General features: G+C 33.2%; 1 protein-coding gene, 2 long non-coding RNA genes and 1 pseudogene across 3 annotated transcripts; 1 reads left to right on the top strand and 3 right to left on the bottom strand.

Annotated features, from left to right (window-relative positions):
• Positions 1–1118: 1118 nt before the first annotated feature.
• Positions 1119–1612, bottom strand: LOC124454403. Its single transcript, XR_006951439.1, has 2 exons — positions 1543–1612; positions 1119–1177 (listed from the first exon to the last, which is right to left on the bottom strand). It is a non-coding gene; the product is annotated as an uncharacterized LOC124454403 (long non-coding RNA).
• Positions 1613–4701: 3089 nt separating this feature from the next.
• On the bottom strand, positions 4702–5276 carry LOC124454404. The gene is made up of 2 exons (XR_006951440.1): positions 5059–5276; positions 4702–4921 (listed from the first exon to the last, which is right to left on the bottom strand). It is a non-coding gene; the product is annotated as an uncharacterized LOC124454404 (long non-coding RNA).
• A 2914-nt stretch (positions 5277–8190) lies between these two features.
• On the top strand, positions 8191–11546 carry LOC124454797 (annotated as a pseudogene).
• Positions 11547–13560: 2014 nt separating this feature from the next.
• On the bottom strand, positions 13561–19928 carry LOC124454402 (choline kinase alpha-like). The gene is given in 10 exon segments (XM_047005211.1): positions 13561–13643; positions 14017–14108; positions 15439–15547; positions 15908–15992; positions 16069–16127; positions 17747–17854; positions 18049–18079; positions 18081–18180; positions 18530–18770; positions 19570–19928. Coding segments are annotated over 10 exon segments (933 nt in total). The 5' UTR covers positions 19677–19928; the 3' UTR covers positions 13561–13642.
• Positions 19929–20163: the final 235 nt, after the last annotated feature.

Below are 20163 nucleotides of genomic sequence, written 5' to 3'. Positions count from 1 at the left end.
CGGCAAAACACCGGGGAAAAACATATATACGGTAAAACACCGAGGAAAAACATATATGGCAAAACACCGAGGAAAAACATATATACGACCAAAACACCGGGGAAAAAGCTATACGGCAAAACACCGAGGGGAAAAAAGCTATACGGCAAACGCTGTATAAACGCTAGATTTTGCACTCAACGTGTTAAAAAATCCTGCATCTTCATCATCAACTGCAGAGAATGAGAAAGTACATTTTCAACCACACTAGACTCAGTGGTCGAAATATACTTCATAAAGGAACTCAGGTACATATCTTCTGAGACATAATCTTCGCCAAAGGACAGGAGCACAAAACGCGAGAATTTTGATTCAATAGCGTTCTTGGGTGTAACCTTTCAGATTTCTAGCTATCGCTTGCCACTTCTCCTGGAAACGTCATGACGAATCACTGGGACTCGTTCATCCTCAATAACATTCTATTTCATTCCAAACAGAGAAAATGCATCCCTAACAACGCCGACTGCCCCCTTTTCCTCGACACCTCTGGAATCTATCATCTTGACATCCACACACTTCTTTAAATATCCCTTTTTCAAAATAGTGCAGCAGTCAGCTTTCACATTACAACGATGAATAAGCAACACTTCTCGCTCCACCTCATTTGCCATACTTTCTGGGACAAAGTAGCCCCTCAGAACTTTCACCTGCAATGTACAACACTTAATATAGTAAAGATGAGTGAAAAGCCACAACATTTCTGACTGTTCTATTTTCAAATTCCATTCATCCACTTTCTTTGAATGAATTCCCAATGGTATTTTGCACCATCATCACAATACCCACTCATCATTTCATGAAATATTAATTGAACATCAAATTAGTATTTATTTTTCTTCAATACTATGTTTCTAGAACATCTTTTTGGTTAAAAGACAAACAAGAACAAGAAGACTATATAGTACTCACAAACCTTGGAAAGTACTCATCTCAAAAGCATCACAATTTTGGAGGTTCTCTAGTGCATGTGGTGTTAAAGTTGCATCATCAATAGATGACAGTCCAATCAAAGTTGTGGAATGTGATTCTTCTCCAAGCTGTGGTTCTGTGCAGAATGATTCATTTCGAGTCTTTGTTAGTCTGATTTCTTCCAAATCTAATTGTTCTTCCACAACATCATCAACTAATTCATTAGCAACTACAAAACAAATATTTGTATTTTTATCAAATATGTAACTTATTTAAATAAAGATTGTTGCATAACACACTTTTGCCGATTTCCTTATGCACTCATATTGGAATTCTCAAGTATAACATCTAAATGAATGTTGCCTTTTACAGTATTAATGTGTAATATTTAATATTAGCTCCTTATAAAGTAAGTGTTTAATTTTATTGGTATCATGATAGTTTCATAAAAATAACCAAATGAAATTATTAATATACTTGACCTTACAGAATTACTTTGATTATTAAAGGCTCATAATTAGGTATTAATCAACATTAATAAATTGCCCACACATTAACAAAGTGTTTTTAATAATTAATAGAAAATTCCCTAACTTTCATAATCCAAAGTCTTGCAAACATACAAATTGAAACAACTGTATGGCATGTCAAGGGACTCCTTGTACTTTTCTACAGAAAATGTTTCTGTTGTGCCTGGTAAATATAAAACTCCATATCTGGGTACAACAAAACCCATTCGGAACTTTCATCATGGAGTTGCTTATTGTGAGCCAGTTGCGTCTCCACCCCAGAAGTTTTTATCACAACATGAGAATCACATTTTTTACATCAATAGGAAGAAGCGAGCCTCGCTTAATTTTCAAATGATTCCCATCCAGCTCAATAATTCCAATGTTTATCTGGGGTGGAAAAAATATCCAGTTACTAGGTGTTCATGACCTGGCATCACAAAATGTGTGATGAAGAATGAAAAAATAATTAGACATTTTAATGGAAAATACTATTCCATCCTTCTCCATGAAAACCTGAGCCTGATTTTTTAAAGCATGCAACAAAAGTATTATTGTGTTGATTCGAATGACTGCAAAAAAAAACAAATTTCTTATAGCAGCATTTTATATTTCAGCTTAAATAGGTGGGAATTACATAACTAATATCTACATAAAAACAAGCATTGAATATAATTATTCACTACCATCACCCATCCTTCAAATAATTATTGACATGACCTATTTGCAGAGGTAGTAATAATCACAAACCTTGACAGTCTCATTCTTCTTCCTCTTTTTCGTGGAGACAAAACGATCTTGACGCTTCCTTGTCTCAACAGTGGCAAATGAAATATCTGCCCAATACTCTTTAAAAGTCGAAAGTTTGGTGGCACGAGGATCATTAGAAGGCCCAGCTGATGTTGATGGATCATTTTTCCTCAAGGTCTTTGTTCGTCAGACTTTCGAAGATCCGTCCCACAGTTAGCACAAAAATTACCCCTTGTATTTAGTAAACTCCCGCATACTGTACAAAACATGGTGTTCAAGTTCACATTACCAACAGCCGGGAAAGATAACACGAACATATACGTGAACGCTAAATGTAATAAATACTTCACGAATGTTCTGTATTTATCTTACTTTCTCCAAATAAAACGAAAATATAAGAATATGACAATATTCTGCACTTCGGCAACTTTGTAAACTCAGAACACATTTGGCTAGCAAATTAACCGGATATGAATTTTGCATATTATAATTTGTGTTTGTGTATTTGAATTTGTGTTTGTGTATTTGAATTTGCGTTTGTGTATTATAATTTGTGTTTGTGTATTTGAATTTGTGTTTGTGTATTTGAATTTGCGTTAGTGTAATTGAATTTGTGTTTGTGTAATTGAATTTGTGTTTGTGTATTTGAATTTGCGTTTGTGTATTTGAATTTGCGTTTGTGTATTGGAATTTGCGTTTGAGTATTTGAATTCGTGTTTGTGTATTGCACCTCTGGGCCACCGTAAATTACTGCTAGTAACACAGTATTTTGAGATAATATTGCTTTTTTTTGTGGATAAGTGTGTAATAACTGATTGCTGACGGCTACTAAATGTCATTACATATCGCTAGAATCGAGGATTACGAAAAACATGAAAGAAATGCCTTACGTCGAACTTACGAAATTTGATTGCGTATGGTGATTTGTTGAGCTAAACTGCTTTTGATATAAGGTTCAATTAACTGACTCAAGTAGAGAATCTCCAAAGCTTGTTTTCTAATCGAAGATGATTTCTCATTATGTTCTGAAATGGGTCAATTTACAAACTTCTCAATTCTTAGCCACCTCCACTATAAAACAAACAACTACACCAAATCACAGCAACTCTTATGATTTTCCATGTTGTATTTTGTATTTTTAGTTCATCATTTAAAAATAAAGTAATTATAATTAGGATATTCACTGAAACAGCTGAGTACAATATATATTTGGTAATGAATTGTACAAATGTACCCTACTTCTGTAGCTCAAAGTAGAACATTACTTCTCTTTACTAGACTTGTCAATGATATTTTAATTGTAGGTTTTGGTTTATAAGATCACAGAGGCATATCTCCATAATTTCAGCTCTTTGAGCTCTTTTATGCATATAAAAACTGTTGCTACATTTCTGATATATATTAAAATATTGCTGGCTTTCTGATGTATATTTAAGTGCTGCTAGCTTTTTGATATATATATTTCACTGGTAATACAAGGCATATACTTTGAACAAACGGGGCTGAGCATCCACCAACACTGCCCTGTATGATCAATAAACACATACAGAAGTTGTGTCATCAGACCTGCCAACCACAAGGAATACAAAACCTTGAGATTAATGCGGAAAAACCGGGAGATCTGGCAAAAAAACTGGAGATTTCTATTCTTGTATACGACATATTTTAGATTGATTTATTAGGCAAATGGCAATGATTACCTCAAGTGTTATGCACAAAAATTTTAACAAGCAGCCATGTTCTGTTACATAATTATACGAAATAACGAAAATCAATGTCATGCCCAGTTCCCGGCGCACCGCGGCTACAATACGTTATGTTTTGAATGCTATTCATCGAGTATTTCTTTCCATGCGATGAATAAAAATGCCAACAAACTTCTAAAAGCCTAAGCTTTAAAAAAACCGGGAGATTTAGTATCTTTGTCGGGAGGACGGGAAAAATGCAGCAAAAGCGGGAGTCTCCCGGCGAAACCGGGAGAATTGGCAGGTCTGTGTCATTCCTCAACCCATATATTTAACTCTTTCCTAAATTAAAGATTGGATCAAACTCATATGCTGTATAAAAGACTACAAACAGTAGCATTTATAGCTAACAGACTGTTCTTCAACAACAGAAATTTTTCATGTTATAGAAATAATATATTCATTTTAAAGAAATGGTTCACCAAAACTTTCAGCAGAATCCTTAACAAACTTCATTAGAAATAAACTTTAATACTATATAAAGTGTTAAAGGCGAAATGACTTTGTACAGTGTAAATTGTTTTAAGAATTGTTAACGGCGAAGTATAGCTTGTAATTAATTTTACTGCATCAAAAGTGTGTACACAAAATATAGCTATATTTCAAAATGATCTGATCGAGTGCCACGTTTTAAAGGTTTCTTTGTAAGTCGTGCATATAAATTAATTACTTAATTAAATTGAGTGCTGAGACAGAATTTCAAAAGAAGGATAAATATCACTTGAAGACAGGAATAGAGTTGGGTTGAGTTTTAGGCATAGAAATTTATATAATTTGTAAATTTGTTATGTTTTATACAACAAAATATCAAATCAGTAAACAACAGGATGTGTAATGAACTCATTCATAATCTCCACTCTATTGATAAAAGTATGAGTTGTAACGATGCCATCAATTAAGAATGCGCTAGAATCTCGCTCCAATACAGTTGATCCGGTCAAAAGGCCCGATGTACTATGTCCGACAGACCTAAAAGTAGTTTTGATAAAAATTGGTAATCACATGTAAAACGTTCATTGTAATTTATGTCCTATAGAAGATTTTCTTTTGACTGAGGGGTTCGATATGTCGGTGTCTGGTCGTGCCTGATTGGTTTCTATACTGACATTTGTGGACGTGTCTTGCGTAGAGAACTTAACAGCAACGATTGCTCATTTGGGTCTTCGGATTCAGATTGTTCATTTTCTTCCTAAGTACGCTCTGTATCAACCTTTCCCTTTCTTTAGTAAACGCCAGATGTCTTCTGTTCCGTCCGCATATTTAGCCTTCCGAAATAACTTGGTACGACGTGGGCGCAAACTTCTGGTTACACACTCCTTTCCTTCATGCCCTGCACGTCTGGTCTGGTCGTATACGCACTGTATCTCCTGGGTTGAGATCTATTAATGGTTTGCTGCCACCGTGGAAATATTTCGCTTGTTTTTTCTTTTGTTTGTCAACAATTTCTTGATCGATTTGTTATTTTTGGCTTCAATATTTTCGTTGCCGTAGGGAGAAGCCTTTTTGTTCACATAGACTACTATATATGTACGTGGAGGCATAATCCAGTTTACATATCAGTGGCTTAATTATCCTCTACCAATAGCAAGATAAATAAAACAACATTACAAAACCGAATCAAAATTATAATTGATGAAGAAAGGTAATCACATTGCTGAAACACTTTATCGTTTCTTGGTGGATTAAAGTCATCTCCGAATCGTTAGGAATGAAATGAGTAATTTAGAACAAAAATCCTCAGCATTGTTCTCGTTGACGAAAGCGCGTCATAAAGAAAAGCAATGGTGCGCATGCGTATTAATTTTATACTGCAGTACCCAGCCATTGTACCCAGCATGCTCGCTCTGCAATCTTCAGAAACGTTGTGAATATCATTGGGACTAGTGTAGAAGATTCTGCCAGAACGTAACATCATGCAGCAGAGGAAAATATCTCAGTTTTAAAGAGGAAGGATTTGTTAATCACTTTTAAAATACATGTTCTTATTAAACGTCTTGTAAATCTGTCGTGTTGCTTACAAAGGCCAAGAGAACCAAACACATTACTGGCATATTCAACCAACTCAAGTTGGATTATCGATGTCAGGTTCTCTAAAGGATCACGTTTTCAATAAGGCATTAGCGTACATACAAAAAGAAAAACACATGATGTAGACTAGTGAGAAATTAATCATTTTAAGAAATATACAACAACTGAAATCATTTCAACTAATATCATTCAACGTATGTTTTATTATTCACGTTTGTGTTTTATTATCTTTGAAAATGGCATGAATTAATTATCAATTTCATTTAGCACTAAAACTAAAAATAAGCATCAACACAAGCTACTTTTAAATGGATAATTTCGGTCGTTTGGAGGTAGAAGTTTATAGCTACATACCTTGATGGTAGCTATGTTTCAAGTGATGTTTTGGTTCTCAATTTTTTAGTCCAGCTTTGCATCATCCTTATTTATGTCTATACAAATTCATTGTTTTACCGTGAGTATAAACACAGAGAGATTGACAGCAGGATTACATGCAGCATGAACTGTAAATAAAACATTTTTCTCATTTTGGACCCCGTTCAAAAAATGTCCTGTACATTCATTATTTAAAGTGAAGTTTCAAGTTTAAAGTTTGTTTATAACGTTAATATGTTCGTAATTGCATGTGTTGTTCGTTATGACACAACAATTTCCTTCAATGTACGTGCAAAGTTGATATTAACAATAAAATAGCTGTTTGAGAATAATGAGTTTTTTATATAATTTTATACTGGAGACAGCTGTGGGGAATTATTGCGAGTTTGGTTCAACATAGCTGCGACATAAATTGTTTAAGAATGGTCAACGGCGAAATACAGCTTGTAATAATTTTATTGCATCAAAAGTATGTACACAAAATATCTATATTTAAAATGATCTGTATCAAGTGCCACGTTTTAAAGGTTTCTTTGTAAGTCGTGCATATAAATTATTAATTACTTAATTTAATTGAGTGCTGAGACTGAATTTGAAAACAAGAATACATATCACTTGTAGACAGGAATACAGTTGGGTTGAGTTTTAGGCATAGAAATTTATATAATTTGTAAATTTGTTATGTTTTATACAACAAAATATCAAATAAGTAAACAACAATGTGTAATCAACTACAAATTGCAAACATATGATGCAATATTTTCAGTTTGAATATGTAGACAAACTGTTGTGTCTGTTATTCCTATAAATAGTAAAATTGCTTTTCATACTAAAGACAGGAAATTTTTTCGTGCAAGTTGATTTACATCAAGGTTTGACTATATACAATAAATAGCTGAAAGAACTTGTAATAGATTGCAAATTCATTTGACGAAACTTCGAGCATAAAATGGCTACTGTCTAAATCTCAAATAATAAACTCTTTATTATCAGCTGAAACCATCCTATTCTTCATGAATACTTAACATGAAATTACGTGCATGCATCATCGATAGTTGGCAATAAATTATTAAAATACATTGTTAAATACATAAATAGAGCTTCCATGATCTTGTCCTCACTCCAAGCTTGTGGATATCGATCATATCATAAAATGGCAAAATTTGCTTTTGCGTTGGTCGTAATTTTTGTATTGGTGTTATTATTGAAGGGTAAGTCATCATATTTTAAGTTTAATTTTGGTTTTTCACTTTGTTGAACGCTATCAATGTTTCTATGATGTTTACCGCGTATCTTAACGTGACATTTGATGTCTTTAATGTTTGCTATAACACGTAATAAACATCAAGCCATTTTCAGTAAGTTGCAAATTATACTATGTTAAGTCATCAATGTATTTACGAGTTTGTTTTAAAATAATTTCATTTTTGGCTATATTAAATCAATGATTAGAGGAATATTATGTCGTAATGGATATGGTTATAAAAAATAAATGTATTGATCTCATTTCTTCATTATTTCCATAGAGCAAATTTAACAAGTGAAAAAAATAATTTAAAGATAATTTCTCATCGCTCAACTTTGACGTGAGACGCACTTTGAAAGTTGTTCAGAAAAATGTAACATTAAAGACACAAATTGCATTAATAAAAGGGCAAATAAAGACACTGAAAAAATATCACAAAAATCTACAAACACAAAAAAAGCACCTTCAAGCATTTAAAATTGCGCTTCATTCCAAAATCAATAAGACACATGTACAAACGTACAAATTAGTTAAATTGCAAAAACAAATTAAGAAAATTGAACTTAAAATGATTAATTTGTCATTAAAAATGAAAACAATCGATGTGAAAGTAGCAACAATTCAAGCACAGCTAAAAAAACTAGAAAAACAACTGAAAGCTCTTTACAAAGAAAATAGAAAACTCACAGGAAAGTCTCAAAGAGGTAAGAATGATTTTAAGAAACAAGAGTGACATTTAACAACATATTATTTCATGGCAGATCTCTTTGTTTACATTACCAGGAAAGACTGCGCAGATCTTTACAAAAGGTGAAAAAAGAACGGAGTTTATCAAATTAATCCTGATGGTCAGGGTTACTTTAAGGTTTTCTGTGATATGAAGTCATCTGGTGGAGGTTGGACTGTGTTTCAACGACGTCAAGATGGAAGTGTAAACTTCTATCGAGGTTGGAAAGACTATAAACAAGGTTTTGGTGATCTGAAAGGCGAATTCTGGCTTGGATTAGATAAAATATACCGACTAACATCTGCAAGGAGAAATAAACTTCGTGTAGATCTAGGAGACTGGTCAGGAAACAAAGCATATGCTGAATATGATTATTTTGCTGTAAAGAATGAAAATAAAAATATCAACTAAGTCTTGGTAAATATTCTGGTAAGTTAATACGTTAATATAAACGTTTGAGGGAAAAATATTTTGATATATACAATATTTTGAATGATTTGAGTGATTGCAGTTTGCAACGGGGATTCTCAAGTTTTGATAAAAACGGATAGTAAAGGTTGGTTTCGAACTAAAGCCTTGTTTGTCAATAAAAATATAATTAATTTTAAGGTTAAAAACTTACCGAAAAAATACAACAAACAAACGTAAAGTAAAAAGTCGTTCTGTTTTGCCAATAATTCTGTTGCAACGATTGATTGTGACATGTAATAATTGTGATTAGCTTATAATCAACATTAAATGTAATTTCAACTGCAGCTTTGTAAATTAGGTAATGATAACCTAGCACATGAACAACATGTATCTAATAAACACGACTAAATCATTTGGTACATAAGAAAGAATCTATACTGTGAATATCATTGTCTAATGATCATTGACTGAAATCTTTTTAACAAAATGCATGCATTCAAGTAAGCTCCCAGTAATTAATTGTAAATGCAAGTTTTAATGCCTAAATGATATATACATTATAACTTGTTCTTACATATAAAAGTTTTTTATGAACTTATAGCAACAACCTAAAACATAACAGAAATTTATTAAAGTTTACATGAACAATTCACATTTATAAGCATGAAACACAAATATAACAATTGAGCCTCGGAAAATACCCAAGTACGCCATTAAGTAAGGTCTGTTTCATACGTCAAACTTTACATACACCGAACAGAGCCCTCATTTGTAAAGTTGGGACATGTATTGTTCTCTGGTTTTGAACGTTGACTGGACAATATCGATCACATGATTACCTGCATCTAAGAAATATTTTAAATTCATAATTTTCCAGCAAAAAACCTTTGTAATCTGTCTGCATTAAATTTTTAAGTCTTGACTACATGCACAAAATATGTACTACCTAAGCAAAATTTTATGACTACAGTGCTTCAAAACAAAACTTGATAAACTGATTTGATGGTAGGCAAAGTTTAAGTCAAAATAAATTATAGCAGCTCAATTGTAAATTCAAAATACTTTTAATTTTAGAATAAGATTATTAGTGATGAATTTCTAAAGAATATATTTTTACCAGTTAAGTAGCCTCCACGTTTTCTAAATGTAAATATAACCAAAAATGAGCTGCAGTGATATATTTTGACATAAATTATACCTGCCAAAGCATTGATTCAAATCTGGAGATATGTGTAGTAACGTGTTTTCCCGAACAGGAATATGCAACCAAAATGTCGAGTATTTTCTTTATCGCTGGTAAATTATAAGCAATGAAAACAAATATCTTGGTGCTGTAGTTGAAAACTGCAAGAATATACGTTCACATACGTAAAAATGCCTTGCAGTGGGTCACGATTAGTTTTAAAGCACGAACTAGTCAACCGCGAATGTAGCTCAAATCCACGAAATTGAGTTTGGTTTGCAGTAATTATTCACAAAAACGCCAAAAGCTAGATTGTGGTTTCCAATATATTTAAAATTTCCATTGAACAAGGCGGAATTTCTTTATTCTTTTGCTCATTAACCAATTTCACACAGTTTTATTATAAGTTTAACTTGCAAGTAGTCACGAAAATGACGGCTCCGCGCTCGCACCAGACCCGTTGTCCTAACTCTTACAAACAGAGGGCTCTGGCACCGAACGCATTAAAGACAAAAGAAAATGAGATACAATTCCACATTATCTCTTGTTTTAAATGCATTCGGCTCATGTAAAACGCGATGTATGAAGCAGGCTTAAGTAATCAAATTTTGAAAATCTATAATACAATAAGAATCAGACCAGGTACCAATTGAGATCAATGTGAATAGACTGGATAGAGAAAAAACTTCAGGGCAATGAAGGTGGGGTGAAAGAAAGTTGAAAAGCCTTCGTGACATGTAGCTAATTCGTAGACAACTTTTACTTTTGCAATTTATTTGATTTCGAGAAGGATAAATGGTTTAATAAATTAGTAACAACAACTATAATACCAGCGAGTACATTGTGCATGATTATGGTTGGAATTTCCGCTAACATTAACCAGTAAAATTCGATTTTAGCTTTGTATAAAACTTAATAATGAGCATGGGAGTGAATATATCTAATGAAAACTCGGGCTTGTAATACTTTTCGGTATTTATACCACTTCTTTTTTACTCTATAAATTAAATGAAAAACCAATTGACAAATCTCATAAAAGCCTCCTAAACAAATGACCGTTAAAAAATCTCTTGAAATCTTCTATTAACAACATGAAATACGCGTTGGGTATTTTCTGCAATTCTTAAGGAGAATTGTAAGACAACATTAGTTAAATAACGTAAAATTTTACCGAGCAAAATTACTTTTCTTAGGAAATGCTGGAGATTCATTATCTTATCATAATGGCATGGCGTTTTCAACCAAAGATTCAGATAATGATAGAAATAGTGGAAACTGCGCCATTGGCAGCAAAGGTGCTTGGTGGTATAATAATTGTCATTATTCCAACCTGAATGGGCACTACTATAGTAGAGCATACAACAGTGGGAATAGTGTGAGTTGGTATCATTGGAAAAACAACCATAAATCCTTAAAGTTTTCAGAGATGAAAATGAAAATGACAAAGAATTTTTAATTATTGTTTTTTCTTAACTTTCATGAATACATCTTATGAAACTTCGCATAGTATTGACATTTGATAATAATTCTTTCAATAGAACCTTTACAATCATCATTCTTTTAAAACAGCGTGGAAAATATTGTTGAAAAATGCTGTGGTAAAATAATAACTTTTTTCCCCAAATGATGGCAGATTTAATGATATAGTTTTGCAGTGGCGTCTTTTCTTTCATTTCTTTGACGTTTGTGGTGAAAGTTAATTGCAAAAAATTTTGATGTTTTTTGCCTCGTTCTCACGCCATCTTGGATTTATCATGCATGTCATGCGACTATCTGATATATTATCTGGTTTGTCATGAAACAATCTTGTTCCCGCCAAAGAGAATGGTTGCACGTAACCTATTGACAACACAGTGTGTCTAACTGCTTGTTGTTTAGATAGAGTTAAACCACTAGATTATTCATTTGAAAATTTGAGTAGAAATTCACACAAGTGAACGCACTCATACACACATCACATTTAAGCCCATTACTGTTAGTAATTAGAAAATCAAAAAGAAACCCCGTTATTCATAATTTACATACATGCTACATCTGAATGATAATCTTTCTAATCACCAAAAAATGAATTTCTCGATCATCAGCAACTTGTGACGGGCTCAAAGTTCACCCTAAACATCACAATGGATTTTACCATTATCATGACGCAACTTGTCTCCAGGTTTCTCCTCGGAAAAATGCCTGAAATGATTTAAGCATTCCATTCGAAAAAGGGCGTATTCCTGAAAGAAAAAGAGAAGTAATCAAGTAGATGAAGACATATTAACTACAAATCAACTTTAGCCTTAAGGAAATCCATAACATCATCCCATTATACTGAAAAGGCAATCTTATTAAAATAAAATTTACTAAAGAGTAATTGAGACAAAATTTACAGCAAAAATGTAAACAAGTTTGTGTACATGTTAGAGGCCCCATTCAACGTACAATAATGCACCAGTTACTCTGCATGCAAATAACTCTGTTTGTCTGTTTAGGTTTTAATAAAATTTCCTATGAACATATTTTAATAAACAAAAAAAGGAATATTTTTTGTCTATCCTTTAGAAAACAACAAAAAGATATAACGCAATACGCTGCTTGGACTACAGGTCAGTTTTCAATAGCCTTTGCTCAGCTTAATTAATTAAATCAATTAAAGACAATTTAGAAATTAATCATCAATACATGTAAAAAGAAAAGTTCAAAAAATTTTTTTGGAATTCATTCGTTTCCATTATTGTTATTTCATAGAAAAAACAAAATACATATTTCGCAAAACATCTTTTATTTCAAATAATACTGGACAATGGTGATAAAAGGCTTGTAACTCACAGTTCTTTTTAAGAACTGTTTAAACTACCATCTTGCGTAACATTTCCTATTTAAGTAGATGTTCGCATTTCTCTAGATATTTTCTGACGTTTTTAAATACGTTGTATGTGAGACTAATACGTTGTATGTGAGATTAATACGTTGTATGTGAGACTAATACGTTGTATGTGAGATTAATACGTTGTATGTGAGACTAATACGTTGTATGTGAGATTAATACGTTGTATGTGAGACTAATACGTTGTATGTGAGATTAATACGTTGTATGTGAGAGTAATACGTTGTATGTGAGAGTAATACGTTGTATGTGAGACTAATACGTTGTATGTGAGACTAATACGTTGTATGTGAGATTAATACTTTGAATACGAGATCGTTCGGTTAATAATACAGCTGGGAATTTTTTAATTAATGAAATCCATGCAAAGTGTTACGTTGCTTTAACGTTTGTCCACAATAAGAGGTGCTCATTATGTACAAATTAGTAAGACAATGAAATGCGTAACGTATGAGAGATTAATGAATGGTGACATCTGTTCTGAATAAATCCACATGGAAAGAACTTAATGCAAAAGACCATGCATTTACACAAATGTTTGTAAAGAAATACCGCACACTATATGCAAAATGTTGATGAAGTGGTGGTGCACATTTCTAACATTGTTCGATGTAGAATGTTCCTTATAAGATATGGTATTTTAAAAATATCAAATGTTGTTTAAGGTATATTACCACGGTACGACAATACAACAAAGAAAAAGCCAAATTCAGTCACGTATGTAAATCTAACGGTAAACAACACTATTCAACAATTCATCTACTTACGAGATAACCAAAATTGATCGAGGATTTATAACTCTGAAGAATTGAAAACATCGCCCAAAAGAAATGAGAAAGAAGAGACAATCTATAGAAAAAAGGAAAACAAAGCTGAATGATGTTATTTCATAAATATTTTTAAAACATACGTAAAATTAAAACATTTATTCGCAGAAAAACAAAACCGACGCCAATATGTAAGCACATGCGTACAATAGGTAAAAAGTTACTTGAATAGGCTGTGTAATAAAAGCCTATAAAGGTATACATAAAACCGACCTAAATTAAATGGCGTCATTAAACCCTAAACTGACGTATTCCAAAAACTGAACCTTAAATAAACGAGAACTACGACAGTGAAAATAAATCTGTCAAGACATACGTTCTCATAGAAATCTAAGAATTTCCAAAATTTATCTCGCGCTATATTAATACAAGAGGACGATTGTTAAAATATATACCAATCAGCTTCGTCGATAACTTTTTCAATCTCGTCTAACGTGACGTCAGTCGTTTCATTGTAAGATTGTAAATACGCACGGACAAAAAATACCAGAAATTTCGAAGAGTTTAAGTGATATAAAAACAGTTAACCTTCAGGAAAATGTCGAGGACAAAAAAAAACAGTTTTTATGCAAATTTTGCATACACTAAACCTCAACAGAAACACCGAGGAAAACCTCTACGGCAAAACACCGGGGAAGAACCTCTACGTCAAAACAACAGGGGACCTCTACGGCAAAACACCGAGGGAAACCTCTACGGCAAAACACCGGAGGGGGGAAACCTCTACGGCAAAACACCGGAAGGAAACCTCAAAACAGTAAAGGAAACCTCTACGGCAAAACACCGAGGAAATACCTCTACAACAAAACACCGAGGAAATATCCCAACGGCAAAACATCGGGGGTTACTACGGCAAACACCGAGGAATACCTCTACGGCAAAACACCGGGGGAAACCTCTACAGCAAAACACAGAGGAAATACCTCTACGGCAAAACACCGAGGGAAATATCTCTACGGCAAAACATCCAGGGAAATACCTCCTGACAAAACCTCGATAAAACCTCTACGAAAACAAACCGACGAAAAAAAACCTCTACGAAAAAAACCGACGAATAAAAACCTCTAATAATGAAAACCCGACGATAAAATCTCGGCAATAAAACACCGACGAATAAAAAATTTCTACAAACACCGACGACAAAAAATATCAATAATAAAACCGATGAATAAAAACCTCTATGAAGCCAAACACGACGATAAAAATCTACAAAACACCAACGACAAAAACTTCTGACAAAACACCGACGATAAAAATCCTCGGCACAAACCTCGACGACAAAATCCTGGCGACAAAACATCGACGACAAAATCTCTGACAAAACCAGCGACAAAAATCTCGGCAATAAAACTTATCGACATAAAATCTTGACAAAACACCGACGAATAAAACCTCTACAATAAAACATCGACGGTAAAAATCTGGAGCAAAATTTTGTTTTGACAAATCTGACAAAACAACGACGACAAAAAATCTCTACGGCAAAACACCGACGACAAAAACCTCTACGGCAAAACATCGACGACAAAAATCTCCGGCAAAACACCGACGACAAAAAACCTCTACGGCAAAACAACGACGACAAAAATCTCTACGGCAAAACACCGACGACAAAAACCTCTATGGCAAAACACCGACGACAAAAAATCTCCACGGCAAAACACCGACGACAAAAAATCTCTAAGGCAAAACACCGACGACAAAAATCTATGGCAAAACACCGACGACAAAAAACCTCTACGGCAAAACACCGACGACAAAAAATCTCTACGGCAAAACACCGAGAGGAAAAAGCATTACTTTTATTAGTGAATTACCTTTTGATCATAAGAAGGATATTTGGTGACGTCTCCAGTAAAAAAGGGATAATGTGGATGATTATAATCAAATATCCATTCACTGAAATGATTACCAATATCGTATCCTCTGAATAAAAAAATAACAAATATTATAAAAAAGTTTGATAAGGTAAACGATGTTTAAAATAAGAAAAGTTGAAAAGTTTTGATGAAATAAATAATTTAAAATGTTCCAAAAGAAAGATAAGCAGCCGGTTGAAAAGCATTATGGGTACAATATGGTTGTTTTGTTGCCAGCTCTCCCCCCCCCCCTTGCTCAATTGATGACTGCTTTAAGTGAACAAACAAAACCCTTGCTATCATAATATTTGACAACTCTACGCAGCGCAAAGATGAAATAATATTCCAGATATAGAACAAAATGTTTCCTTTCTTCCTTCCTCATTTGCGGTTTAAACGAAAATTATCCTTCTCTCTTTTTTTTCACCTGTAGTTATAACAAGAATATTCGAAATCAATCACACGTATTTTTGCCTCATCGAGATCTTCATTTGCTTTCACCAACAAGTTTCCTGTAGGTATTTAAATTATATTTAACCTTTATTAAAAACCCATAATATTCACAATAACCTAGTTGTAAATCATTACCTGGTTGTACGTCATTATGGCAGAAGAAAACTGGTGATTGGCTGTTTTCAACCACGTGCCTAACACATCAACAACAAAATAACAATAATGTAAGCAACACTTAAATTCATTGATCCTAAAACATCTTTTCGGCACAAAAGTATTTTCAGTTTAATTAACTTTGTATATGGTTTGTGCATAGCATTTCAGCAGTTAATGTCTCATATTATATCATTAAATAAATTAATGATTTGTGATTATGTGAATTTAAAGTAATTAAAAAATCTATTGTTTTTATTCATTTAGTACTGTGGTTGATTGACTGTGTGTCCAAATAAGTAAGTACGTGATAATAATTGCTTTCATGTAATGTTCTTCGTTGTAAAAATTCTTAAGTAAAGGCTACTTAGTCCAAATGCAGCATAATAAAAAAAACCACAGTAAAATAAGAAACATTATTATTCTATCATGACGTCTATATTTGATCTTCATCTGGCATGAAGCATACAATTTTGAACATCACTGTCAGACTACTGACTAGCAGTAGTAGTAGCTTAAACAGACAAGGACAACCTAATGCATACGTATAAAAATAAGCATTCATTTATCATGTAAGTAATAAAAAAAATTTACTGTGTTTCTAAACGCGGGAAAGTTTGGAAGAAAAAATAAATTATGTGCCAAGCACGAGCACGAATTGAGTACTTTCAATGAATTTCGAGTTGCTCCAAAACTTTCACAAGTATGTATTTCATTCATAAATGAAAACCAACATTAAAAAGACAAATTTAACGACATATTGTTTAAATTTTCTGTTTCCACGCAAACCACGCAATCTGCGATACTTTTGCGAGACTGAAAAAGAGTTTCTGAAACACGGGGTTTTCGGGCATTCAACCAATCAGCGCCAATCATAAATTTATTTTCAAAATACCAGAAAATCAAAGAGTAAGACAACTTTAAAAAGGGAAAACCGTCAGTATCATCTACTTTTCTAGGTAATCCTACATCGTACGTACGCTCAGTCAGTCACAATGTATGATCTCAATTATAATCACAAAATTTCTTAAAAGCACGATGGATATCAGACATTTTAAATGAACGACGAGTTTTTTTATCGTAAACATGTTTCGGCATACTCGCCATCTTTCCACAAGCATTAAAGAACACACACATTCCGAAAAAAAATTACATATTTATAAACACCTTCACACTTCACTACATTGCAAATCAAAATACAACCATTCATGTTTTCGCATCTTAGACACCGCCAACTCTCCTTTTTCACTTAAACTGAAAGAAGCGCTCTACATTAAAAAGCTCAAACCAGACCTCAACAAACAAATATACCACATTAATACAATATTTAACCTGTAATATAATATCTAACACTAGTTCTGTAATTTGATACACTTAACGATAGTCACATACACATACATATATATATATCATGTAAATAGCATAATCACCTTAATTCTATGTACTGAAGATGGCATAAGCATGCCGAAACATGTTTACGATAAAAAAACTCGTCGTTAATTTAAAATGTCTGAAATCACAAAATCATGTAAATACCCCACCTGTAGACACACTAGTTTCCCAACAAGCCCCCCCCTGTGACCTCCCTAGTCCCCTAGTCGCCTAGTCTCTCTAGTCCCCATGACCGTTCTGTGTTTGAGTAGCAGACTATTTTCCATACCTGATAAATTTGAGAATTTCATCAATGTCAAATTTATGAAAAATTTCATCCAAGATCTTTAATTTATCAACATTGGAAAATTCAAGACCTTTAATTTCCTTCACAAATCTATCAAAAAAAATATAGTTTATTTACAATCAATGTATTATATACTGTACACTGATAAAATAATAATATAAGGAGATGGTGAGGTCATTTGAACAATATGAAGTCTTGAATATATTTTAAAAAGTTGTAACAGAAAGTGGGTTTACTTCAAAACTAATTCAGATTGGTGCAAAAGATTCAAAAGTCAAACTCACATTTGAAGTGAATCCAAAACCAAGTTCCTTCCTTTGAGAGAGAAGTTTTAGCTTATGAAATGCAGCTACATGCTCAGCTATTTGTTTTGATAAACGAGGATACTGGACTTCCCGACTAGTCAATGCTCGAACCTTTAACAAATTACAACACAAGTAAATTAAACTTTGGTAAACAATGCAAAAATTTATGTTGCAAACATTTCAACTATTTAACAGTTTAATTCAAAAATTATAAATTCTTTCCAACACAAATGAGAATGAATTTACAATTTTTCTATACAGACTGTATAATGAGTATGAAATAATCAATACTGATTATACTATTATCAGTGGAATACAAACTCAGCTGTGCTAGAACAGATTTAAATTGAAATTAAAGCAGGAAAGCTAGGGCACGTTCTTTCCATACAAGCAGGTGATATACTCACTACAAAAAGATAAACTTTCCTTACATTAATTGCTGATTTTTTTTTCTACTTACATTAGGAATAAACTGTTCAAGTCTTCCTTCAGGAAATATACCATACAACTCTGGGGCCATCTTTTTTTCAGCTAAAAGGTCGCAAATGATGCATTCTTCCATCATGCGAACATTGTTGTCAGACAAATCTGCATAAAATGCACCATATATCCGAAGCAGTGATTTGTTCACACCATCAGGATTTGAATTTGCATATTCATGTGGCAGAGAGCACAGAAACAAATGATTTGTTAATCCACCACTGTAATTGTTAAAAGCGTATTGGTTAAAATAATCACTCAAACTATGATTTCATCTCCTCTGAGAGGTAAGTTTATCAACAGAAGAACAAAGATAGATAAGCATAGAGGTAAGATCTGAGCATTGGTTAGATAAATATACAAAATAAGCCCATTCTTAGATTAATCATATCTTACAAGATTTTTTCTTTCCGAAATTAATTTCTAAATCAAAGGCACTATTATGAAGGTACTTTGCATATAAAGCAAGGATGCTTATTTTATTTCACGTATGTATTCTGCCTCCACCCCTGAACAGAACTAAAACAACTTTGAACAAGAAAATATCAGACATAAGAAATATGAGACATGGAAGTTGGAAATTACAAAAAAATTAGCTGAACTTGAGAAATTTTACCACTTTCATGGACAGACACCAGAGAATTCTGCAATTGCAGAATTCAGTGTTTATTTGGCTGGCATAATTGCTGGAGAAATTTCTACATATTAAGATGAACCTGGACTTTAGGTGTGGCCTTTTACACACCGAAGATATCTTTTTGAAATCCATCACACTTTGCAATCTGCAGCCTTGCTAAACTGCAGAAAATCTTTCATATTGCATCGAAACACATAAATCTTGAGAAGAAATTTAGTGTGGCAGCAAACACAAACAGCCCAGTACTCTTTAAAATGTTGGCAATAGAGATATAGAGAATATTTTCACCTTAAATATCATTGAGAACATTTTACCATCAAATAATTGTCGCCCCATCTAAACAATATAGTTCTTACAGTTACGTATTTGAAAATTGTACTTACTGAATTCGTTCAATTACAAAATGCTGTGGACTGATTTTCTTCCATTCCCCACCGAGATATTTTCGACATAAATTATAGCCGAAATCTCTGATCTTAGCGTCAACCATTTTTCCAGTAAGAAAATAATTTTTCAAACTACGCAGAACTTTGTAGCGAAGCATGGTCGAAACCAGCCAAGCAACAACGCAGTCATTTTAGTGATGGCTTGAGAAATGTGTCGAATTTACTCAGGAAATGACAACAATCACTGATTCTACGGTCGTTGAAGGTCGATCATGAGGTCGTTTGGTGAGATGAGGTGTAAAATTGCAAGAACTTTGCACAAAGTACATGCAACAAATGACATGATTCAACATAAACAAAGCTTTAGCCATGTGATACTTATTCATTCGTGCACAGAAGGCGGTCTACCATTTCCTGTTATGAAGTGACGTGTAAACTACATCTGTCAATATCACAAAATCATATCCAACAAAACTAATCGTGAAAACGCAGAGCCAAAGGACTTCTAGAAAACGATTAACATGGTAATGAAATGTGCTTTTGACTCTGAAAATGACTACCGCTAAGGTTGTCGAAACGTCAGTCAACAAC

Source organism: Xenia sp. Carnegie-2017, unplaced genomic scaffold (assembly GCF_021976095.1).
Source record: "Xenia sp. Carnegie-2017 unplaced genomic scaffold, XeniaSp_v1 HiC_scaffold_3, whole genome shotgun sequence".
NCBI lineage: Eukaryota > Metazoa > Cnidaria > Anthozoa > Malacalcyonacea > Xeniidae > Xenia > Xenia sp. Carnegie-2017.
The sequence above is the reverse complement of the archived record's forward strand: the minus strand, read 5'-3'. Positions and strand labels throughout refer to the sequence as shown.